General features: G+C 36.3%; 1 protein-coding gene across 7 annotated transcripts in view; it reads right to left on the reverse strand.

The window, feature by feature from the left end:
- The window catches only part of LOC139964132 (GTPase-activating Rap/Ran-GAP domain-like protein 3), a 190,438-nt gene that overhangs the window by 22,301 nt on the left and 140,953 nt on the right, over positions 1–27,184 (reverse strand). For all 7 annotated transcript variants that reach the window (XM_071965492.1, XM_071965493.1, XM_071965497.1 and 4 more), the window contains 7 exons: positions 19,082–19,153; positions 11,983–12,070; positions 11,000–11,118; positions 10,399–10,463; positions 7,122–7,182; positions 4,808–4,910; positions 482–580 (listed from right to left, as the gene is read on the reverse strand). In XM_071965492.1, the coding sequence (XP_071821593.1) occupies positions 482–580; positions 4,808–4,910; positions 7,122–7,182; positions 10,399–10,463; positions 11,000–11,118; positions 11,983–12,070; positions 19,082–19,153 (607 nt within the window). The remainder of the gene's footprint in view (positions 1–481; positions 581–4,807; positions 4,911–7,121; positions 7,183–10,398; positions 10,464–10,999; positions 11,119–11,982; positions 12,071–19,081; positions 19,154–27,184) is intronic.

A 27,184-nucleotide genomic window follows, 5' to 3' on the forward strand; every position in this document is an offset into this window, starting at 1 on the left:
ATGTTATACACCTTCATACCAAGTATGAGATCTGCCCAAGCTTCCAATATTGAGATATCATGTTTACATGGTTTCACAATTTGACCTCTGATGACACCTCTGATGACCCCAAATGACATTTGACCTCCCCAAAAATAGACTTCTTGCACTTAGTGTGTAATTACTTCTACCAAATATGGGGTCTGCCCAAGCATCCCTTCTTGAGATATTGTGTTCCATTTGACCTCCACAAGAAACAATAGGCTTCTTGTACTCAGTGTGGTACTTCTACACACCAAATGTGGAATTGGTCCTAACTTCACTCCTTCAGATATCATGATTTAAAGCTGGGCGTTACAAACACAGACACAGACACCCACGCACACGCCATCATAAATGCAAAGGTTACGATTATCATCGAAACCAGAAAGTACTTGAGAAATGGAAACTGAAACTAATATAAACAACAAAAACATCGAATGATCGTGAATCATGGTCTTACTTTTGACATCCAAGCCGCCATTGAATTTATCCCAGTGTTGCAGAGGTACATGTTCTCCCAGAATGGAAATGAAATTCTCAAAAGCCTCGCTACCGTTCTCTGAAAAATATACAAGAATGAAAAGATAAATTTACACTTCAAGAAAAAATAAAATAAAGACAAACTTGAATGTGAAAATGTGAAATGATCAAAACGCCCGAAGAAAATCATATAGACTGTTAACGATTTACTCTCATTCATTAGAGGCAAAGTGAAACTAAGGTTTCGCCTTGTTCTCAACAATATAGTATGACCTGCTGGAATGATTACACCTCGTTGATGAAAATATCAGAGATATCATACCTTCCTTCAACTACATATGATTTGATAAATTATATAAGTTATCGTTGCATCCTGGGTTACGGTACGACACAGCGTGCATACTGACTATCTCCGAATCTTTGTATCTTAAAAGGCGTTTTGAGAAGGAAATTATCATTATTTGAGGGACACCGTGGCTGTGAATTTTGTTTTGAATATTAACTTTTTGAATGACGTATAAATATTTATCAATCTCTTATATCATACCTCAAGCGTATCATAGATTATCATTTAAGTTTAAGTCATTGGTTGAAATATTATGATGGGGTGATAAACGATTAAATTATTCCAACAAACTGACATGGAAATATTGGCAATTGCGGGCATATCATGCCTTTGTTTGTTTGGTTGTGATCACGTGGATTGTTAACCACAGCCTCGTGTATGTATAGTTCACTACCAAGCTGATCATCACTAAGTCCCGGGGGTCGATCTATGGGGGGAGGTGGGGGGGTGAGTACGAGTGGGACGGGTCCAATACGTCCTTGTGAATATTATCTGTAAGTATAGCCACTCGAGATTAAAGTAAGCAATAAGTGTATACAGTCTCGTCAAAATGGTCTGAGTAAAACCGCCCGCTACCTGGTCAGACCGGACTAGAGGGATCGCGGGGGGGGGGGGGGGTGGGGAGGGGGAGGTAACGCACAGATCGTCAATTAGTATGAGATAAAGAAAAATGGACTGTCTCTTAAAACATAATTAAGGAAAATGAAGGGTTCGAGAAGGGTGCCTAGTGGCATAATTAGCCCGAAAGCCGAGGGAAAGACACCGTTTAATTAAGCAGAAAGCAGTACAATTCAGGGATGGAACTTCTTCCCCCCCCCCTCCCTTTCCACACAGCCTATCCTTTCTGTAATAATGCACTGAACTACTGCATTTACAGCGTACCGTAGAGTAGTTATTATGTATAGGAGCTAGCAGTCCTCTAATTAGGTACTGTACGCGGTAACATTAAACCACTAAATACACATCAATAGTCCAAGATCTTTAAAGCTGTTGTAATTTCAGACGTTTCTCTTGCCTCTTCATGTCGAAATTCTCGTCGTGAATCTTAGTTGAGTGGACGATTCCGTCGTTTAGATTCTTTGACCTTTTTTCCCTTTTTCCTAAGCGATCGTTCATGTGCAGAATAGAGCCGACCGCTGAACTCCAACTGATGGGGAAAATGACCATTTGAGGAACATCTAACTCGATAAAACAGACATCTTCTTTTCTTCTGAATTCGAGTATCTGTAAGGTCAATCATTATAGGGCCTCCCAGAACGGCTCCTTGACTACTTTGATTTAAGTTCATCTGAGAGGTACCGTGGATAAAGGTCTATATACACACGCACGCCAACACAATAATGTGCAAGAAGATGGGCTTAATTAGCTTTGTCCCTATGGGTGTTCTATACGTTAAAACGAACCAACTCTATGCATAATGTTTTCACAGCGTACAGTATATTTGAAAATGATTGGCAAATATGCATTGATGCTTAATGTACGGAATGGATTCTCTGTCTTAGCGAGCCTCTTGTAGAATCCATATTCAATTTCTCTTGAATCGATCTTCCAGCCGGACAGAAAGTATTAAAAAAAAAGAAAAATCTCGTAGACAGCTTGAGCATGAAAGTTGGATCAAATTCCACTAAGGATAGAAGCATTGTTGGCATGGTAACTTTTCAAGTTTTCTGTTCATGATTTTGAAAAGATAAATGTTCCAAGATCTCACGAGTATACAGCTTTGAAAACAAGTATCAACAACATCTTTTACAATGACGTAGTTTAGTAAAGTATTCTTTCAATCATGACTTTTTATATACTGTATTAAATTGTCTTCCCACAGAAATATAAAGTAACATTTCCCAGAGCAGATCCCTCTGAAATCCGTCTTCATAGAAAAACACAGAGAACTCAATTGAGATAAATGGTTTTCTGTTCATTTGACGTGTACAAACTTTATCAAGGTATGTCAAATGGAAACAAATTCGCGTCTTTTCCATATTGGATTTTATCACATTCTTGAATTGCGAAGTGTGACGAATTGTTTGACTCTCACTCACTCACTCACTCACTCACTCACTCACTCACTCACTCACTCACTCACTCACTCACTCACTCACTCACTCACTCACTCACTCACTCACTCACTCACTCACTCACTCACTCACTCACTCACTCACTCACTCACTCACTCACTCACTCACTCACTCACTCACTCACTCACTCACTCACTCACTCACTCACTCACTCACTCACTCACTCACTCACTCACTCACTCACTCACTCACTCACTCACTCACTCACTCACTCACTCACTCACTCACTCACTCACTCACTCACTCACTCACTCACTCACTCACTCACTCACTCACTCACTCACTCACTCACTCACTCACTCACTCACTCACTCACTCACTCACTCACTCACTCACTCACTCACTCACTCACTCACTCACTCACTCACTCACTCACTCACTCACTCACTCACTCACTCACTCACTCACTCACTCACTCTGACTCTCACTCACTCTGACTCTCACTCACTCTGACTCTCACTCACTCTGACTCTCACTCACTCTGACTCTCACTTGACTCTCACTAGTTTGACTCTCACTCCACAATGTATAGGCTTCTTTTACTACTTGGAGAGAGGGGGTGGGGGTGGGTGGGGGGGGGTGGGGTGGAAGAGGAAATAAATGAAAAAGAAAAACAGCAAAAACAATAACATCAGTAATGAAATAAGATGTGTCAAAAGAATGTGCATTTAATCTTTATTGGCTTAAAAACTGCATAACGTGTATTTGTTTCAAGGTTGTCTGATAAAAATGCAAACGAATGCATTTACTTTTCTGATTAGTCACCGCTTTTAGGATTTAGGTGACAGTTCATAGGATACAAGCTTATCGTCCTATTAAGTTTTAGTTTTGCAGAGTTGTCATGTGGTTTGTTATTGCTGTATATATAAAGAGGTTCTCAATTCTTGCCCGCGTTATACTTTCGTTTTACATCCGTACATCGACCGCCAAACTGCATGTATATGTATATATGAGTTAAATTCATTGTTGTATATATGATCGATCAAGTTGACTAATTGTAAACAAAAGCCACAGGTAGAGAAATAATAGAAAACACCACAAGTGATGACAAGCTACCGAAGTAGGCGATAGGCGGTACATAAGTGAAATGCAAGGGATGCCCGCCCACGAAGCGTCATCACATTATTATACGGTACTACCATTATTGAGCAACATTATGACTGCAGCTAACATTATAAGTGCCAAGAGATTTCAGAAGAGGCTTGGGCCCCCTCTTCCGCCCCCACCCACCCGTACAAGAGCTGAGTGTCACAAGTTTCCCAAGAGCTAAATTCATTCCCCAAAGAGTCATCGTCGTGTTAAATCTATAAGCGAGTAAATTCTCACTCTGGCAGTATGGAATTAAAAGTGTCGAACATTGCTTGCTCATTGGATGTGATGTTGTCAACTCTTTAATCCAGTATAGGGGCACGGAATGCCAGGCTTAGCTCAGGGGATAGTTACCGAGTTATCGAGCCTCATTTTGAAATCTTCATTGAGCTCTTATAAGCAGAAAAGACAAAAATATTCTTTTTCTCATACGTCCTCGTGACCCCCCCTGATTTATCCTTGGCCCACAGACGCAGTAGCATTATTGCCCCTCACCCCCGGGTCCATTTCGCCAGGCCTGTTGATAATAATCAGAACTAAAGAACATACCATAAGAATATAATTAACTATTTATTATATATATTATATCACCGTCCTCTAATTGAACCAGGCCCCAGGAGCCGTCGCCCCTGATGCCCTTTCATCAGAGCTAGTTTAAACAAACACGACTTTTCGAAACTTGCCAAGAGTTAAGTAAACCACTTATATGTCAAATTAAGGAGACAGGAGTGATGATGTAAATTGAATAAATATTACGTGTTATTAGATACACTAAATTATATAATAATACCCTTACCATTACTAAACATCTCGTCATCCGTTGTCTGTCCTGGTGATGCATAAAGAACTCCAAATTTAAAGTTAACAGATCCTTCTTGTTCTTCTAGAAGCAGTAACTCCTGGAAATAAATAAAATATACAAATTAGTCGTACAGTCAGATATCTTACTATAGAATCCTACATACCAGGTCGTTTAGGTGTTTTAAGACTTTCGGCAAAATTTCACATTTAAAATTAGTAAAATGTTCTGATTTTGCTGTTAATTTATGCAAAGTTTAGGGGGGATAAGAAGAGAAAGAAAAGTGTTGGTTAAAAGAGAGACCTATTTTGAAGAGTGTAAACTGCAGCATATTTGCCCTAGTATATATGGTTATCCTTTCCTTTCAAGTCTACAATGGTCATCCACTCTTCCACTATATTTGCAAGACATCATGAGCCATAACAGATAAATAAGTAGATTCGCCGATCATAAATGTTGCCGTTGTCCTCTTGAAACGTTTCTCAATAAGAAAGATATGCGATTGTACAACTCCTCGTTGCGATAGCTCAATCATCCCTATATGCCGTGTAATTAACTACGCTATATATTACCGTACAGTTTTGTTTCCATACATATATTATTTACACTATATAGTGATTCCAAGTGACTTCTGCTACGGTATCAATTTTACTAAGATTGTAAGGAACGTCGACACTCGAGAACGGTTTATTTTTGTATGTTTGTTACTAAGTACCTGAAACGAACGCCCCGGCCCACCCTTCGAGATATAATATGAACATGAAGAAATAAAAGCTAAACTTAACTTAAATTTATTTTTAGTATATAGATCTATTTCAGCGTATTATTCACGAAAAGGTGCAACTTGAGAAATAGCAACGACATGAGAATAGCATAAACACACACACCCTGTCATTAAATATCCGAATAGTGTGACATGACCAACTTGTTTAGCAGATCAAATGACTATACGTATCCTAAGTCTTTTCAATGACGTCGTACTTATATCATATCATACATAGTGGTATATAAAGTTGCATCGTCCTTTTTGACATGAGCGTAAATTATGACCTTGGACAAAGCTCTTTCTTGCGACTTGTTTATTTAAGTCTATAACGAGAACGAAGTCTAACCTCAGAATGATATAAAATATTTCCTTCGCCAAATTAATGTTTATTTGGAAGGAAGGGGAAGTGGGTGAATACCCGACAGTGGGTTAATGAGGGCGCACGAATACAACGCTACAAATTTTAGCAGATTAGATAGATGGGAAAGTGCACAATTTGAGAGGAGATATGTAATATCGACGCAGGATCCCTTCAGGATGGAGGTAATGTAACAAGGGGTTTCAGAATTTTAGTAATAAAAAATAGGTGAAATGGAAGGGTAACACAATAAAATTGAGAAAGGTTGCTGTATTCTTAACTCAGATGTTAAAGCGTCCAAATCGGAGAAAACACCTAGGACCTATGGAAAATTAGATAACGAAACTATGGGGGTGGGGGGGGGGGGGCTTGGGGCGGAGGGAGACAGCTCCGACATAGCATGAACCGCCATTTTCTGGGTGGGCTATTCCATTAAAAAAACACCTGCGAATGTGCTGTGTTGTAAGTTACAACCACCAGTCGGAAGGTTTCCTATCAGGAGAAATTTACGAGAAGACGGCGTAAGACTGTTTTCCCCAATATGAACGTTGCGGGTTTATTTATGGTTGCCAGATTCCAATTTAAACCTTTAATCCACAAAATAATAGTTCACTTTAAGTTTAATAATATGCAAAGAGCAGAATTATTCAGGATTTGTCAACTTGTTAATGTTGGTCGTTACTTGACGAGGAAAGCTTGACTAAGTCAATTTGTAACGATGTGCATCACTTTATCATATAGTATGGAACTTAACGTAAACAGCTCCCTCTTTTAAAGCAACTATTCCATTCTGGATTCAGGGTTTTACCAAGTTTACCAGTATTACTGAAAATAAGACACCAATTAATCGAAATAAGACACTGACCGAGGTTGTTTTCACGGAATGGACGTCAATCATTTAAAAATTTAAACAATGAATTGAATTTCTAAAAATTTCGTCGCCTGTTGAAATTGTTCATATTTTAGTAGATATTCTACTTCAAAATCAAAAAATGATAAGAAAATCAAAGCACACAATTTGACTTTTATCTTTGCTATATTTAAAAGACAATTGACTAGTCAAGATAATATATTCCATTTTTATGGTATTCTTATATGGAAAGTTGTCGAAATTTTTACCAAATTCAACACCCAAAAACATATGTAAAGTTTCATAAAAACAACTTAACAGCTAATCATATACTGACCTTTTGAACGTCCGGAGAAAATGTCTCCTTGGGTGACTTATCAATTTTTATGTCAAACCGGCTGAAATTTAAAATGAAAGGAAAGTAGTTAAAATAAAGGTCATTGCTTTATCTTTACATCTCTGTGTAGGTGTTTACAAAAGTGACTTTTTCTTCCGTAATCGATCAAAAGCAATCGATATGTAAAACGAGAAAGGAGAACAAAAGGGGGGAAAGTTGAAATGAAAAGAAAAAGCTATACATTGAAAACAACAACAACAACAACAACGATGACATATAATATTATACTCATTCCTAAAAAGTAAGGTAAATGTCAGGCAACGTTGTGGCTGTTAATTCTTGATTAAATATGATAATTTCTGCTTAAAAATTCCGTTGCCATTGACTGCACGAGGTCAGATTGCTAATATAAAATCAAAATCCATTCGTTTGCTTTCATAAATATCACAGTTATTCATTTCAAGTTACTGTATGACATGAATGTATATAACTGACTGAATATTCATTGTGTTTGATAATGTGTTGAATAATGTGATTATTTCTCTCTTGTTTATAAATTCCCTAGAGTTGTCCCTTCGACAATACGTGAACAGAATGAAATTTAGAGTATATATACCTTAGGGCATTATATTGTCAGTGCAAACCTATCCTGGCCAAACTTCTATCATTTAAACAACCCGAACCTTTAATACGTAACGATTATTAACACGCGACATACATATCAACGTACAGGTATGCAAGGTTTATGCAAATTGGTTACAGAATAAAACGCCTGGAGCCTACAAAGCTGCTTCTCTCTTTGCACTATAAGTGTGTAATGGTCTTTGTATACTTTTATATGGCATATGAGGTAATTATATCATCAGTATCTATGAACAGACACACGGTACTTGCTTTATAGAGGAATTTTAAGGAAACATCAAAACAATTTTGAGAGTACGAGCTGAGTTCATCTTGGATGCATAGATTCATTGCATGACACAGTGAATACACAGATGAGGTGTTGAATCAGATGACATTATCTCTAGAATGGTTAGTTAGCATATAATTAGCATAACTACTGGCTGGAAAAAATACCATTCGTAACGAACATATGTATAAGGTCTGCATGTAAGGTATATGTGAGGGACTAAATGTATCTGTGAAGAGTTATTCGAAATGTTGTGATAATTAGTAGTACCTATTGATCATAACAACATTCATTAGGAACAAATGCAATTTATATGTAAAGTACGCAAGGAATCAAATGCGTCTGTGAGAACGTTGCGAGTTTATGCAACTAAATGTCGCTAACCCATTTGAAACAAACAAGAATTATCTCTCGGCCGAATCTTATTGAGTAAGTATGTACATGGTTGTGTCACTTGCGGCGATATAAATACAGAGCATTTTATGATGTAAGGATAACAGGCAGCAAAAGAGGAAAACTGAGTGCTGTTAATGTTAACATAACTAGTAAATATACTAAATCTCTAAAAGCCTAAGGTGGTCATGATTATGTCCGTTGTTCAGTGCAGACCTAAATGTTATATTAATCCATTGTTTTATCAATTCTATTAATTCGACCAACCCATGTTCAGTTTACTTCATATAAACAACGGAGCACCCCCTTATGTGATAACAATACATGTTATTTGAAGGTCAGAGTTTTCCTTTTGGGATATGTTTTGCATCTTATTAACTGAACTAACGATCTGTGTATTAAACTAAATATTCCAGTCATTTTCATTAATGAGCCTCAGATGGGTGCCATTCAAGACCAACTGCCTGTTTATCCTTGACAATTTTGTTTTGCATTGTAAAGATGTTTATATTTATAGGCCACAAAAGTCTAGTTTTCCTATTTAGACGTGATGCATTTGAGAAACTGACCTACTGGTCAATGTGTTAGACTAAGTAGTCCAGCCGTTTTCACTGAGCCTCAGATTTTTAAAGGGTCAGATTTTTCTCAACACTGCAAATAGAACCTGGACAGATAGCAATGTATTGGAACGGTCTAAAACATATGGAAATTAATTTTGTTCTTAAAGTTACCATTTAAGAGGAGGATAATTCTGTTTTTAATCATCATATTTTAACGTTTCTTTTGTCATTCGTTTTACATTTCTATATATTATTATCAAAACTTTCATCACATTTTAAGTTTGTCGTCGACAGTTAACGTCATATGAATCAAGTATGACGTATATGGCAAGCCACAGGGAATAGGTTCATGGATGACCAAAAATATATCATACTAATAATAAAAAATAATTTAGCGTGGCTTTTCGATAACAGTCGTTTTTTTTTGGTCTTTCTTTGTTTACAAATCTGATATATTCGTGGAAAAACTTGTCAAGCAGAATTTAATCACGCATAAAGTTGACACTCCATACATGGTTGCTACGCAAAGAAAGTCTTGTTCATCTGGAATCTATCAATCTTGAATTATTTAGTTAATGGTTATCTTAACACGAAGGGAGATCTTCAATTGATCGAGAGTATACTCCAAGTCGTCGAAAATTAATCCGAAATTGTGTTTATATCACGGAAATTTACAATGCCATTTCGAATTAAGCTGAAGTTGTTGGTTTATGTTTCTGATCTGTTCATGTTGTCAGTTCTACTGTATACATATCTATGGATCTATTACACAGTGTGTGTCATGATACGATAGAATAACAGGAACTATAATCTAACCGCAATATAATCTCTTTCTCTTATCAGTGTCTGTGTGTGTGTGGCTTGCGCATGCAGTTACAAACGTTGCCATTTTGTTTTTTTGTTAAACGTTTTCATGTATAAATGTGCTTTGTACAATTTTACTCAGAGAGGTATGTGGTTGATAAATATATTTGTCTATACTTCACTTCCACTAACACCACACGATCAGTTGTAGGATCAGCATGTACGACACATATATACACGATACACATATTACCTGACACGAAATGAAGTAGGTGCACGTGAGGAAAGACGAGAGAGTTTAACTAGAATGCTAAAATGCATTGTGGTTTCGATGATGTAACATGAGCAGTTTTCTTCATGAATCTGATCTAATAATGTACAGTGAGAGTGTACATGTTTACAGGGGTTTCACGATTTGACCTATGATGACCCCAAATGAACTTTGAGCTCCACCAAAACCAATAGGATTTTTAACTCAATGTGGCACGTGGGCAAAGAGGAGAGAGTTTAAAAAGCGTTCATTTATGCATGTTATTTTGATTTGATATGATGTCTATTTTCACAGCAGGATATATATATTGTTTTAACGAGAAAAAACGGACAAGCTTACCTTAAAATTCTCTTCACTGACATTGGCTTAGCCGGATTGTATGCGATGCAAATCTTTTGCGTACCCTGTGTGACGGAAATAAAAATATAAAAATAAAGAAAAACAATTTTTTTGTTGTAGTTTTCATTCATTCATAATGACGCTAATCGCAATGGTCATGGTCGTCAGCATCGTCATCGTCGCCGTCATCTTAATTATTACCATATTTATGTGAAATTCAATAATTATAATTGTAATGCATTTTGTTTTCACATATACAAGCTGAAGGAGAGACATACAATATGAAACCAGAAGGAAACAGATTTCAAGTTTTTATAACAAAGATCTCCCGACTATACATTTAGTTTTATCTCTCAAAATGACATGATTAGACTGGTAGGGTAATAACTTGGTAATTGGGGCTTTGATCAAGAATTAATTGATTTTGGGGGTTGATTTCAAATGATCGCATAGAGGGTCTGACCTATGCACTAAATCGTTACCATATTGATAATCGTTAATTAATCTAGGCTATCCTGTATGCCTCAATCTTCCAATTTCACTTCCGGTTTTCTTCCTGTTGGTAAAATTGTTTGATAGAAATGCCTTTAATAATTCTTACCGTTTTTCTCCATAGAATTGCTCTGTATTGCGGTACATTATGATTATTTGCATCTGTTAGCACCACTGAAAGGAAGTAAGCATTTTTCTCGACGTCACAACCTACGTAATTTTGATGAACTGTAGAGATATAACAGGAAAATATTTAATAAAAAAATCGCATATAAGCTTGACAGAAAAGAACTTACATTCGCTTTAAAATCAGAGTACCATTGTTCGTAACGTCACAGTAAAAGAAAACCTGAATTCTACAGACTTCAAATTAGGCTGATCCTGAATTCTACTAATACTCTGTTTAGAATTGCATATACATATAGCGCTGTACATGTGTCGTTCGCATAGTCTTGTACTTTAAATTTCAGCACAGGCCTAGAAATGCAGGTTTATTTACTGACTAAATGCCAGTGGATCGTGCCGTTTGCCATTAAGAAAAAAAAATTGCATTGTTCTTCCGGTAGACATTAAGAACAATACAGATATGATAAGTTAAAATAATCTCATGCATGGTTCCCTGCATAACTGCTTATTATCATCAAACATTATTGGGCTGCTCACAAAAGCCTGTACAATGGTTGCTGTAAGTGCAGGGGAAATGACAATGGGAACTTGATTTTAGAAAGTACAGTTTGCATTTTGTTACAAGTGGCTGAACTTACGAGATTCTAGGCCTGCATCGTGTTCACAGACAACTACAAGTACAATGCACCTTTTTTGACATATTTTTCTGTAATTCCTATTATAACACAGTAGTATAGGAATCTGTATCTTCCGGATCTTTCCATTACAATCGTATCCGCATAATCCAGCGTTTTCTTTATATCATCTTCTCAAACAGAGTGTGTAAAGATTAAATCGATTTTACGACAAGAACACAACAACTAGTAATTTTTCTTTCTTTTTTTTTTCTTTTAATCACTGTCTAAACTGAACCCTTTCACCACAATCTCCGATTTAGACACTGAATTAACTTGAAAGCATACTTACTCTTCCCGAGGAAATATTTGAAGTACCATCGAGTTTGAAATTCCGGATTCTCAAGGTGAATATCAGTGCCAGTTGAAACGTTGGAAATCTGATGAAAAGGTTAAAAACACACCTGATTACATTGAAAAGAAAAATGTGACAAATAAAAACAGATTACATCTGTTCATTACTGAAATCTTTAAAGGGAACATGAAAAGACAAAAATATAATATGCGTATAAACTGAGGGTAAAAACTTTGGAATGTCTTCTTTGTATTATATTAATAAGTCTGTGACAATTGACTTGTATCCACAAGTTTCCATGGTAACGACATAAGTGAGCTATGCAGTCTTTCCTGACTTTCTGCTACTAACAGATGAATCTTCATTTTGCTTCAATTGGCATTCCCTTTAAGACATCCTTTTTAAGTGACAGCATCTGCGTCACTATATCATTTATGGGTTTTGCGAAAAGAAAAAGTATGAAAAGTATTTGATTTTGTGGTATGAAATTGTCTCTTGTACAGTTAATACAAGAAAAAGAACCGGCAAAGTAATTTAACTGGAAGATTTGTCTCACGCGGAGTCAGACATGAAATATTAAAGTTATAAAAAATATTAAAGCTGAATGTTACGTCGGGTGCTCTAACTTTGTACCATCCATAGGCTCGTGACCATAGTTAGTTCTTTTGAAGGGGAGGATGGGGGGGTGGGGGGGGTCACAACTTTTGTCTGTCCTAAAGAAAGGTCTAAGGGGATCGACCCTCCCCTTGAGAAACTTTTGTCTGAGTAAGGCGATTAAATGCAATTTTGTGCAGTACAATCTTTCATATTTCAGGATGTGTGTTTAAAGATAATCAATTTGGAAGACTTTTTTTTGGGGGGGGGGGGGAGGGAGGGCGTGTCTATGGCTATGGCTGTTACCCTGTTGTGACAAAGTGATGTAATATTTAACTGTATAATTTAATATCTCTGATGCTAACAGAAAGATTAATGTGCTTACAACCAATGTGTAGGCTGTTCCATGCTAGTGAGTTATTACCTGCTAACTACAGTGTGCAGATAATTTTGTGTCCCACAAACTTGAGGTTATGTATCTTAATTTTATTTGCAAACCTTTGAACTTCTTGGGTCAAAATATTATGTCTTATATTATGTCCATTTTGTTGTACTTTAGTAACATTTTCTATTTGGAGACAATTTATCTTTCCTTTGACCGTTAAAAATGGTATACACCATAAATATAATAATATGCAACGCAAAACTGCAGCTGTAGAGAATAAATAATCATAAATTGGCATAAACAAATATACTTAAAAATATTACTATTAGAAGACGGAACTAAAAAAGAAACCGTCACTCAAAGCTCCGCCATTTTGTTTCCAAAGATATCACATGTCAAAGTACAAGACGACCACGAACGTTAGCAAGAGCAGCAGAAGCTAAGTTACGCTCCTATTTGAGAAATTTGTTTTGATTGGCAATATATTTGCGCAGTTTATCCCTTTTTATTGAGAGAAAAATATAAGACCGGCGGGATAACGGTGTCATTTCCTCTTCCTCCCATCTCCCTTTTCCCTGAAATCACGTGACTATTTCCCGAAATAGACTGCTTTCAACGGTTGTTGCCCTAATTACTGTATAGGGTGTATTCGAACCGCGCCTTGTCAAGTTTGCTTGCTTACGGGAACACTCAATAGTATATGTATTAAATTAAACCGCTAATAAACTAGCTGATTGGGAGTACAACAAGTGTTAATGACTCGAATCTCTCCGTTTTAAGATAGAGAGACAGAGATGAAAACCAAGGCAACTTTAATCAAAATTAACACAACTTTTTAGGCGGGAAAGACGTTGTAAAAAGTGTAACATTAATGATATGTGAATATGTTACTATATCAGATGAGACAACGTTATACCTGTCTCTTAAATTAAATTACTCGGGGAACGCTCAAACGATAAAGAAGACGTTCAAGAGAAGATATAAGATGCTAAATGAATACTTTGTAATGTCACATGGTTGGACGGTTTCTCTGACTGACATAACACCGGAGGCGACGCAGTTTCATTTTAAGTGCAAATGAAACCAGACGGGTTTTCCCTGTTGATATTAGCGCTAAGAATGTAAAGTAGATTACTTTCTTCTAGTACCATACACGTTAGTTAAGAAATGTAGGACACGGTTGGTTAATAAAACTACTTAGATGCCACTTATATAGCCTCTTCATGAATCTGTTCAGTTGGCAATCTATACTCACTTGTCAGTAAAAAAAGCTCGTCGTATACTACACTTCAACAGTTTTGTAAAATATTTCGAATTTTGCCAATTAGACGTACATTGCAGGCATTGAGAAAACACTGCTCGGGAGGAAAACTTACGATGTGTACCACAGTGTTTGATGAGGGGTATCGTCTGCACATTTCAGCTCAAATTGCATGCGTTTGTATTTCTATGTATGGTAATGTTCTCTTCACCTTAGGCTATACATATATAACCTAATTTGACCGAACCTAGATAATGATAACCTTACATTACCTAATATTACCTATCCTAATCAAGTCAGAGCCATGCATTGACTCGCACTGCAGGATTTCATAGATGGAGAACAAACATTACACCCCCCCCCTCCCCTCACCTTTACCGATTTAGCGAGGGACATGAACATTTATGGAACGGCATTCTGTTTCCGGAAGAGTGGTATTATCTTTCCTTAACAGAATGAAAGATATCCTGCATCGACTGAACGTTTTCTCCTGTTGACTGACGATGGAGGTGGTAGCATGGTACCTCTGAACCCCCACCCCCTCCCCTTGTCGCGTACGAGATTTTTTTTGATTGAACTCAAAGCTTAACTATCCTGACATTACCTGTATAACCTATACAATAACATCATATTACCTAATCGAACCTCGAGACAAAGCTATGAAATAACCTGACTTAACCTATATAACGGAATGTAACCTAACATAACCTTTTATTACCTGTTAACCTAACCAAGTCAAACCTGGATAACGAAACCGTTCTCCAGACATTTTTCTTTTTAACAATTCTCCAGAGTATTGTTTATTCAAAAAATGATCAACTAATAACCTCTTACAGATTATATTCACAAATAAAGAACTGTGGGTAAATATTTAAAGAATTATATTCGATCCTCACTGCATTTTATCGCTCGTATACTTTTATTACCGTATGAAACATTTTGAACAGCCCATTAAAATATGTATAAAAACAAGCTATGATGTTTACATTACTAATTAGGATAATGACCGATTATATTGTTATGGAAATTTAGTATCGAATGCTGACAATGCTGACTACAGATGGCGATGAATAACTAACCAATTAAACAAAGTGCGTATACTGCAGTGGTTACGCTGTACACAAAAACCTATATAGTCTTCATGTTTGTGATGATACTAACAAACAGAAACAATTTCTTGTACGGTAAGAAAAGTCGGCTTTGTAGGACTGAGTAAAGGCCTATGGGTCAAAATATACGTTTGCTTATGAACTGATCAACAGAGGCGGTAACTCCCTGTTCTTCATAAATAGAGCCCTTGATAAATCTGTGAAATTGCAATCATATTTACCATTCATGTTTCTCTATGTATGTCCACCACAAATGTTGATATTTTCAAAATTACGCTCGACGACATATATTTTCGAAATGTAAGTTAAACTCATCTAAACACGAACAAATTTAGATCCATCCATCCAGAACGGTTACAGCTTATCTCACTTCCTATAAAACCAATTTTAGATATGAGTGAAATAGTGCCTTTTTTTATTTCTGTGTGTTTTATTTGATATACAGAAATATAGGTGCGTTGCTCTTTCATGTAAACAAAGTCACTAAAACACATACATAGATATATACTATATATAAACTGCACAAACAGATTGAACCATCTGTGAATATAGCCTGGAGTCACCTTAAGAGTATATAACGATAAATATTGCTGACGCACAGCCATTAAAATATTTCATCTCGAGGTCCCAAGATATTTTTTGTGAAGTTTAAAAAGAGAGACTGAGTACAATGAACCTACAACTGCAGTAACTAGTATATGAAAAATCATTAACTTTTAAAAATGATTGCAAAACTTGCAGTATAATTATCATCAACAGAAGAATTTTGTTAGCTTGTTATTATCAGGTTGGTCTGCAATTATTCCAAGTATGCCTTATACTATTCATCAAGATATGATTGCTATTTATCAAACTATGATTGCTAGTATTGTGTTTCATAAATCAAATTTGAATGAATCAGCAATTAATGAAATTGTTCGAATCTAAACATTTTGTATAGTCATGAGATTTAAGGTATATGTAAGTCGCACATTTCAACCGACAACCGGACACCTTATACCTTAAAAAGTATGCAGTATGAAACACATTTACGAGCAACCAATGCAGAATTGTGAACTTTGACCTCACTAGTTGCAATGATAAATTGTAATAGAAACAAGACAGAATGACCTATATATTTGTTATGTGATATACAAGTATCCTATAGCATCGAACTAGAGCACCAATGATGCAGAAGCTCATACCTTTTTGAGCTGAAAAATGTAGGGCCCACAAAACCAATTTTGGGCCCGTGGGGGATACCCCCCCCCCCCCTCCGTTAGCAGAATCCTGGCCACACCACTGGCTATAATTCCTATTTTCCCCTTTAAATCCTATTTTACCCACTCTTTCAAACAATACCACTGACCTACCCTATTAAACTTCCCCCCCCTCTACCTTAGCAGACATAACAAGCACTCCCTACAAGACATAACTTCACAAGCTGCCTACATACCTCGGGCTCAAAGACTTCTAAGAATCGGCAAGTGCTGATTGGCTATAGGGCTCTCATGCTTACAGTTCAACAGTTAATAACAACTCCCAGTCCTGCTTGAATTCCACTAACAGCCTCTGCAGAGCTTAACCACAAATGTAAACAAACACTGCAGAAACTGGGAGACAAATTAAAGGAGCTTTGGCAAAAAGTGAAGGCTCAGATTTTTTTAAGCAATGGGGATTAATTGTAATTAATTAACTTTTGACCAAAAATTTTTAGGCATCACCTTATTCATACACAATCCAACAATCATCAGTTCAACTTTGAATATGATCCATCAAATCTTGAGGAGATTGAGATATTTGAAAATATTACAAAGAATGACCCCCGATGACCCCCTAAATGACATTTGACCTCAATTTTCCGAACACCCCTCGTAACTCTCATCCCGAGGAACATTGTGACCAAGTTTCATTATAATTGGCCATACACTGTACGAACAGGAGCAATTTGAAAATATAGGGCCGCGGCCCGGGCCACAAAAGACCCCTAGTTGATCTTTGATCTCAAATTCATGAACACCCTGAAGGTAAAACTACCATAGGACTATCGTGACAAACCCTCAACATTGTACCATGGAATCTGTAGGAGAAGAAGCATTTTGCGTATTTCCACAAAATGGCCCATTACGGCCCACAGGTGACCTTTGACCCCAAATTTTGGACCATCTCTGATGGCCCTATACCCAATGGTCCTTGTGTCCAAGTTTCATGAAATTCCATCAAACACTGTGCGAGTGGGAGCGGTTTTACCAATTGTTGACGGATAGAGTGATAGAGTGATAGAATGATAGAGTGATAGAGTGATAGACGCCGCACTGTAACAATAGCTCACACCAGCATGCTGGTATGAGCTAAAAATTGATCGAACTTTGAACCGCTGCACAAAATGATTCTTTTATCTTATATATGAAAAGCCCTTTTATAAGTTGAGTTCACAGAGAGACACATTTTAGCCATGCACTGTGACGTCACTGGTTATCGTCATTACTGGTATCAGTCGAACAGAGCATTAAATTATTCACTGAATAAGTAAAACATAAAAAATACGCAGCATACTATAACCTTTCACAGTTATCTATTAAACACAATCAAGATAATGTGCAGTTCCTATTATAATCATTATACATGCGGTATCTGTTCACGCATGCAGACTATCAGTTGTGCAAATCACCGACGCACTAGCTGGACGCTAAACCCGAGCAGCACTCCCACAGCGTGTGTGGGTGTCGTTATCCTCTCCACCGTAAAGTATATGTGTTTGGTGAGAATAATTTTATAAAATATGTATATGTGTAGTCAAGTACGTTACTTTAAAAGATTAATATCTTGAAGTTAGATTCAGAGATTTCTCTAAAACTGTAACCCTGATATGGGTGGGTGTTTATTAACTTGTACACTATCTATTTCACTTTGCGCACGGGCAAGGGCTGAAATATGAATGTTGGTTATAAGTCATCATTAGAATCGATTTACATTCATACTTTAACAAATTCATTACCAACTGTATCATATTATATGGAAATAGTCACAGACTTATTATCATAACAATTGACTAAATAATCAAAACCATCAGCCTATCGGGGAAAAGTATCATACATGAGATCTGTACTGTTATTTCCATATAACATTTTGTATATATCGAAGTAGGGCATTCCGTACTGTAGGCCATTGTACTACTAAGCTACATAATGTCCTTGGCGACAATAGATTGAATCTATCCATCATTTTTCATATACTTCCGTGTCTGAAATTGTAAATGCATTACAGACAAATACCATATGTTTTCCAAGGATATACGGCTGTATACAGCACAAAACGTGACTGAACAATAATAATTTCCTAGTAATTCATCGTCGATTCTCGTAAAAAGGTGTATAAGAGAGCTAAATTTATGAAGTCATCCTTGCCTATTTTTTAAGTTTATTTATGTCAACACATAAACTTTAAGATCGTAGATACTTATCTTGTTCACCCGAAATCTGTTGTTGAATTTCTCATACTGTATAGTTGTTCGCGTCAGAGTATAGTAAATATAGTAGTATGCATGGAAATTGATTTTACGTGGAGTTTAAAAACAGTGCGTAAACGCTGATCACATCGGCATTGTTAAGGTTTGATATGATCGAGTCGTTAGTCCCAAATAATAAACAAAACAAAAACAAGCAATGGCTGTAATTAAATTAAAATAATTTATTTTCATTTTGCTGGGGGGGGGGGGGGTTCGGAGGGTTACACTTTTCTTATATTAAGAAAAGTTGTGAAACCTACCTCGTCGCGATCCCCATCTTCAACTCGAAACCGGCCTGATTTGAAACCATCTTGTTGTTCTCTGGCACCCAGCTAAGGTAAAGAAAGATTAAAAAACGTAAAGTAGAATTTGATGACGTCATTTTTTATACCTAATGCATATTTATGAGTAGGGTTGAGGGCGAAGTGTAAGAATGTTACCATCGATTATAGGTTATTTGAAAGTGGAAAGTGCATATAGGTAGATTGGAGACAAGTAAGAGATGAGTGAAGTAAATCAACTAATTTCATCATTCAGAATGTAACATTATACTTAAAATATGGCTGTTATGATTGTTTTTATCTACCGAGTTCATTCAATGCCATATCGAGTGAAATTTCTTCCTGTTTTTTTCTTTAAAAGAATAAAGCTGTGTAGCTTTTGATAACTGTAATTTGAACATCGAGGAAGGTTTTTAATTTTGTCTTGAATGTTTCTTCATATATGTCTGTTTGTATCGTTTGTTTGTATTGATTTTAAGGTTTTCTTTGATCTTAATCTGACGTTGCACGGATACATATATAACAATACATGAATTATTAACTGTTAAAGGGAGCTTAAGTTATACAGGTGAAAGGATCATTTGACGTGAAAATAATTGTGTAAACTTCAAACTTGTCAAATACGAGTCTATAAAACGATTCCTCCCAAACTGACCTACAGGACATACCCCAATGTATTCCTGAACTGTTTGGAACATTCTAAACTGATATTGCATGTCACTCCAGTGCAATTGTTAAGTTACTAAGAATATGAGAAGAGAACTGAAGGTGTTCTTTGCCGAAACTGGATCATCGGGATTTGTTAACCACAGCCTCACTGTCACAGTATGTACAGTAGTGAAAAGGAAAGCTTACTGGAATGCTATCTAGATACACTGTTCACCTCAATAGCATATCCAGTCCATTTATAGGTTTGTGCATAGGTTGTTACAATGTATTAAAGACAGTTATAAGAGAAGAGAGGTGGATAGGGGGGCATATTTCATGAGCATATATAGCTTCGATAACTCTTACATCTGATTTTAGGTTTCATGTACTAAGCGGAATGTAATTCAAAGAGAGCATGACAGGGATATATATATAAATGATTGAGCAATAATTAAAAAGTTCTAAATCCCATAAATGGAGATTAAAATATCTGGTATTTCCCCACTATCTGCATGAAATTGTTAAATTTCACACAGCTGTCGATTCATCAGTTAATATTTCACGATTATGTAGCAAACAAAAATTATCAAATAAAGTATAAACATTTAAGGAATAATGAAAGCAAAACTTTCTGTAGGCGTTTAAAGTAGTTTTTGGGTGACTGACTTGAGTTTATATTAATCAGGGCCTTGTATAGATGCTATCTTGGTAAGTGACTTTCCGTGAGACTGGTTTATACCCGGTTTATCATCACTCACTTGGTACACACGTTTCCCTATTTTCATTAAAAAACGAACCCTAACCTTTCAAAGAGAACTTCAAGGAACTTTGAATACCAATTAAATATCGTAAATCAAATGCAAGGTAGCGTTTCATTTATTAACTGTAACCGATCAACTCTAAAAGGCACCTCATAATGATATATGGTGCTTATTGAACCATTTCGAATGGGTAAACACATTATAACATGGCTTTGCTTCAATAGTAGAAAATATACACAACCTATCTGTTCTTCCCGCCAGACTGATTGCCTCCATATACTGCAATAACCACGCATTTATTGCCCAACATCTTCCCAACCCTAGTCTAATCATCGTAATGACCAAATCATCTGCTAATGAACTTAATTACTCCTCTATTGTAATTCTTTGCTGGGAAACTATAATGAGATTGACTATAACAACATTCTTTGTACTCATTTTGTGGTATGCCGGACAGTGTCACAAATATATCCACACACCGCTGCTTTCAAAATGACTTACAATGAGAAAATGAAATATACTATTGACAGAGCATCTGTATGACCTATATCAAAAGCATGTTAAACCACACCCTATACCCCACCACACCCTATACCCCACCACACCCTATACCCCCTCCCCCACCCCACCAAATATGAAAGAATTAACAAACTGCAATAAAATATGTCACAAAATGCTTTAACAGCATAGCTCTGCAACGTAGATACAACTTAGAAGAATTGATTTATATACTGAAATATATCGGATTGGACAGGCAAATGAATTGCAAAGAATTAATTGGCAACAATAAACACTGTAACAAATTGCTATATCATGAAATAGGAAATGGACTAGGATTACATTAACTCGTGCTAACAAATTTTCCAATGTTTTGTGACAGTATATTATGATGGTCAAGTCCGAAGAAAAACGAAGCAGTTTACACAGGTTTAGGGCCATTTTACATTCCATTATATGTTGCAATCTATTTTAGTATATTGCCCTATGATATGTTGAGCAATAAACTACATTCTGAAGAAAGAGTTTACAAGAAAGTACAACAGCATTGATCCAAGGTTTGAAAAAGAGATATTATCGATATCTTCAGGGAACACTAATAGTACAAGATCGTATCAAAGTACTTCCAACAAGTTCACTGTCTATTTATTAGTCGTAACGTCACTTTTTTCGAATCTTAATGACAAGACTATTAATCAAATTGTTTGTTCTACCATAGAAACAACAACATTGCTTGTGCATATCATCAATATGTTTTCGCACGGTCTTCAATAGACCATTTATTTCAAATCTTATTGATCTGATTGAGTTAAATTGAATAGTTCAATATATGTTAGTAAAAAGATATAATTTTAAATAAGTAATAAAATATAAATATATTTCAGTAAAATATATTCAAATTTTCTGTTAAATCTGCTTAAGCGCTCGTCATTTGGAATATGTTTACTTAAAATGGTCATTGCATGGAGACAGTATAGTTATATTCAGAGAGACAACATTGTATGCACGAAGCTTGTTGTTTGTTAAGCAAAAACTGAAAAAACACGAGTCCGGGCCTGGATTCACCAGCTTTCCAGCCGATTCACACAGACATTACATTAACTATTGTTAATCTTAAAGGTTTGTATCACAATAAATACTGGATTGTGCTGATAAATTTTCTATGCCGGTAGCATGTGCTATTAGGTTTACAGTAAGAACTGAGGATATGTGTAATCCCAACAAATCCCAACAACTGGATTTGTTGGGATTATACACATACCATCAGTTCTTACTGTAATCCTTATAGCACATGCCATCGATTTATAGCACGATCCAGTTGTTTACTTTGGTACAAAACGTTAAGCTTTACAGTAGAATTACTGAGTTCTCTGTGTGTTTCGGGTGTTTTGATGGAACAGCAGCTTTACTCTTTTCTACGTATAAAATCTAAACAATGTGTAAAAGTAAGCTGGCCTGACGTTTCTATCCTAGCAGGATCTTCTTCAAAGGCTAAACGACAAGTAACAGTAACAGAGACACGCACAGAATACAGACAGGTTAATGAGCATGGTGAACACAAAGAGATAGATAAAAGGGGATTAGTAGACAAGGGATGGAGAGAAGAAAGAAAGTTTCTGTTTACTTGTCATTTAGCCTTTGAAGAAGATCCTGCTAGGATAGAAACGTCAGGCCAACTTACTGTTACACATTCTCTTACACAAGCTCTCTAATGGATAAGCAGTTTGTTAACAGTTTTATTTTATTTTAAAATCTAAACAACGCATTAAACTTCATCGCTACCGATCAGTTTATTTGTAAAACACTTCCTTGTTTTTTTTTGTTATTTAAATATTTGTAGTACACTAACATATCATTCAGATCCACATTCTTGATACTTTTGGCATTACTCATATTTTTTCCGTAACATAATATAGGTGGTACTTCATGGCCAATTCACCGTATGACGTCATAGGTCAGTATACCTACTAGAATTTCCTGTGAGTGTTCTAATACTGCACGGACAACAACCAGAAGTGTACAGTTTACGTGACTCGTATAGCCACCCTGTCTAGAAGGTTGTATTGTGTAGTAGTTGTGGTGAATGTTATTGCTGACAGTTTACTTCGAAAAAGGTGTTTGCCCGACCAACTGAAATGATTCTTGCAGCAATAGTTTGACCAGGGAGGTTTTCCATAACAACTCCCTGGTTTGACTGAGGAAATCATACCTTGCAGTATGGCTTCCATTTTGATCCAAACATCCAAATGTTGAGTGAATATCGGCTATATAGTTCAACAATTGGATACTTTGAATAATCAACAACAAAAAATTCAATGATATTTGTGGATGAATAACATGCAACACAGAATGAGCATACTCACAACCGAATATTATAGTCTATTCGCTTTTCATAAAGAAATTAAGAATATTCATTCATATTTTGATATATTGTTACGATAAAAGGACGTTCTCGTGTCCTCTAAAATAGGAACCAAAGACTATAAGCTGTAGCTCAGAAAAGAAAACCAACTTCGTGATAAAACGCGACGAAATAATGTTGATGACGTCACTGTAATTTCGCAAGCAACGCTAAAGTCTACGAGTAAACTTCATAGACTAAGGTTCATTGAGATCTTCTTCCTGGTGTGTGACAAAATGTGTTTTCTGTCACGCCACTATTGGAAATCTGGTCAGGAAGAGAGAGGCCTCGGAACTTATTCAGATCTATGGGTCACGTGGTAACATATTCAAAGGAGCGGGGGATTACGTGCCACCAATCCAACCATCGACCAGATCTTGTGATGTGCACGATTGGAAAGCAATTAACCGCATCTAGGAATTGAACCTAGCTCGTGGGAACCAATCAATGGCTGGTAGTCAACTATTACTTGTTTTTAAGGAAAAGTCGCCCAGGAAAGAACCTGGGCACGAAAACTAAACTACCGAACGACTGATCCGCTCTCAGCCCCAGTCCCCTTTGCATCGGGACTGTGACTGTGTGATTATCGTCAGGTGTGCATCACCATTCCCCTCGAAAGCGGAACATAATACTACACATGATTTTTTTTAAGGAAAAGTCGCCCAGGAAAGAACCTGGGCACGAAACCAAACTACACATGATCTTAGCCAAATACACCATTTTGGTTTCTTTGGAAGCTATGTTAGTTAGTGTTATTTTTCTTCGACTATCTAACAAACATTCAAACAAGGTACCGTAATTAATGATTTGATTAACGTTTCAATTCGGTAAAAAAAATATGCAATGTTTCTATGATTTTTTTTACATTATTTTGTTCTTAACAGTAAACTAGTCCGCTTTAAATAATCCTCTTCCGTATCATAGCCTTGTAAAATAGTAAGTCCAACAACCCTCTTTAATATTTTAGTGTCAAAGATATTTCCAGGACTCAATAACAACAGTATAATGAACACGACAAGCAGTATGGCTAAGGGTGGCGTTATCACGTTTTCTAAAGTATTCCGTATAGAAACCCACCTTCAGCGCTTTTCCCCCTACCTATAAATTTCTGCATTAAGTTACAGTTAAGGCAGGCTTGTATAGTATACATATCAATACAGTAATTCATTCAAACTCTAAACTAGTATATTATGACCTTGATTACTATTAAAATGTTATCATTAGTCTTTGACGTATAAACACTGCTTTCAAAACAATTCACTTCCTTAAATGCATTTCTCTACAAAGTAGTAAACAGAGAAAGAGGAAACGGTTGTATTAATATTGCAACAATTATGACGCCATATGCTGTCTGGTATAAGATCCAACAGGTTACAGTGTCACAGTCACAGTACAGAGATCGCATTATACAAGACAAAAATACCGTCTTATACCAACAAGCATATAGCATGTACACTCATATAATGACCTTACATAGGTCAATACTTTTGCTAGCGGGAAGTGGGGGGGGGGGGGTGCTTGGACTAGACAAGACATAAGTTGTGCGGGTTTCAAACTGCCTGTGAAATAACAAAGGCAGGCGTTGCGCATGTATACGGTACATTGCAATCAAGGTGCGCAGCTAATTATGTATTCGGTTTGTATCCGAGGAAAGTATACTAAGGAAGTTATTAGGCATATATGGAGAAGCAAGCAAAAATCGTTTATTTAAACAAGGGACGGTGTGCGGTATAACATTGTGCTAATCGGGTACTTTTCCCTACTTTTGACCCCATATCTCCATGTTTAGACCTTTAATTTGAGAGTTCCCCTAGTAGATCATGAAGTGCACCGGCCTGGACGTGAATGACCAAATGATAAATTCGACCCCGTTCCTCCATACATATCAGTAGATTGTATTCTGCAGTACAAAACCTATAGCCTATGTGACATTGAGGCATAACTTTATACGGATTCCATTTGATGGAATCTTTTATGAATTTTTCATGCAAGATTTGACATATGACAGCTACTCTAGAAATGTTTAGAAATGATTACTCTTTGATCTTTTAAGTTCACGTCAATTCTACATGTCAACTTTGTAAAATATTTATAAATATCAAGTCAACAGTATTGACATTTACATTAAACAGTGTAAAAGTATAAGGCTACTTTTATTGGGGATGATTCTAGCCGTGTTGATATTACAAAGGAGATTCAAATTAAAAACGGTTCAAATACCCCAATAAAGCAAATATAGTCTTCTATAAGGACTCGGAGACTAGTAAAAGGGGTGTATAAGATATTATTGGTGACCAGTATTTGACATTCATATTTGAACTGAGGAGACAATGTATAGTGAGGGATCGGGTGGTTAGGATGCCTATATATGATCTAAATGCATGTGTGGCCTCCAACGTAACAGTCCGTTACATTGGTCGTTAATACCAAGTATTGCTCAGTATCCATGAAACGAAAGAAATTATGATTCTGTATATAACACTGACACCGGCATATAGTTGAGAGCATATGTAAATGGAAGTATTACCATATTGCCATAGATTTACGATAATTTAAAACAGAGTTTTACGTTCTGTTAAATTTCCATGCGTTTTAGGCCTATTATACTTCTAGTATATGTAATCAATACCAATATTTTAATAAAATATTATAGAGAAACAGGTCGTTTGATTTGTCAAGGTCATTTTTTCACATAAAAGGGGTTTTCGATATGCTCATGTGCTTAACATGAAATATGAACCATAAAAACCAGGAATAAAACTATTTGGAACGTTCCTTTACGACATGTATATTTCAACATATCAGGATGCACTGCTTTGCTTATCATTTATGACAAATTGTTGCATTTCTACGAAAATTGCAGGAAATTGTACTAACAATTTAACGTAATTCCATACTTATCAACGCTAACCAGCCATTTGTGACAATTTCCTAATGCTAATACCTCTCTAGTAAACTGTACTCCAATAGCATGATCTCAAACCACTGGTATTGTCAGTACAAACAGTTTCTTACCTTGATCTGATAGAAACATGATATTCATACTGCTCGTACTGACAATACGAGTGCACTGAAGCGGCACATTACACTACAGTATAGACAAAAAATACCCAACTGGGTGACGCTAACATACATTCTACCTCCTCATTAGGAAGTTTGAGCTTATTTTTGCTGTATACTAAAATGTAGTTGTATATATCAAACGGCCTTTGGCCTAGTAATCAAATCTTAAAGGTATCTTGTCGATGCACAAGTACTATAGTTTTAACAGTAACCCGACCAGCAATTCAGTAGATGATAGTCCTCAATTAACAACTAACATATCATGGTAAACTGAAACAAGATCTCGAATTAAACATAGAAACGGCATCAACTTTGTAAACTGAAGTTTTATGATCCATCAAATTCAAGAAGGGAAAGCGGGACTTTCATGCATGGACGGAATCATTCCGGTTATCACCACACGCAGCACACCGCTGATTTGTTTTTCGTTGCATAAATTTCTTCACAGGGGGTAAATTTCTTTAAGATAATGTATAAGTTTATTTCAAAGCTAGCTATATATAATGCCTACCAGTAAACTGGAGATCGCTTGCATGTTTTGTCGTAATAGCAGTGCACCAACAGAAGGAGCCATAACACTATTTCTTACATGGCAAACGCAATGTTTAATGTATTACCAACTTGTAATGCAATCTGTTTTGCCACGGAAACTTACATGAATAAAACATGTTTTAATGTCACGTAGGCCTACATATTTGCCACAACAGATTA

The sequence above is a fragment of the Apostichopus japonicus genome, chromosome 22, assembly GCF_037975245.1.
Source record: "Apostichopus japonicus isolate 1M-3 chromosome 22, ASM3797524v1, whole genome shotgun sequence".
NCBI classification, from domain to species: Eukaryota; Metazoa; Echinodermata; class Holothuroidea; order Aspidochirotida; family Stichopodidae; genus Apostichopus; species Apostichopus japonicus.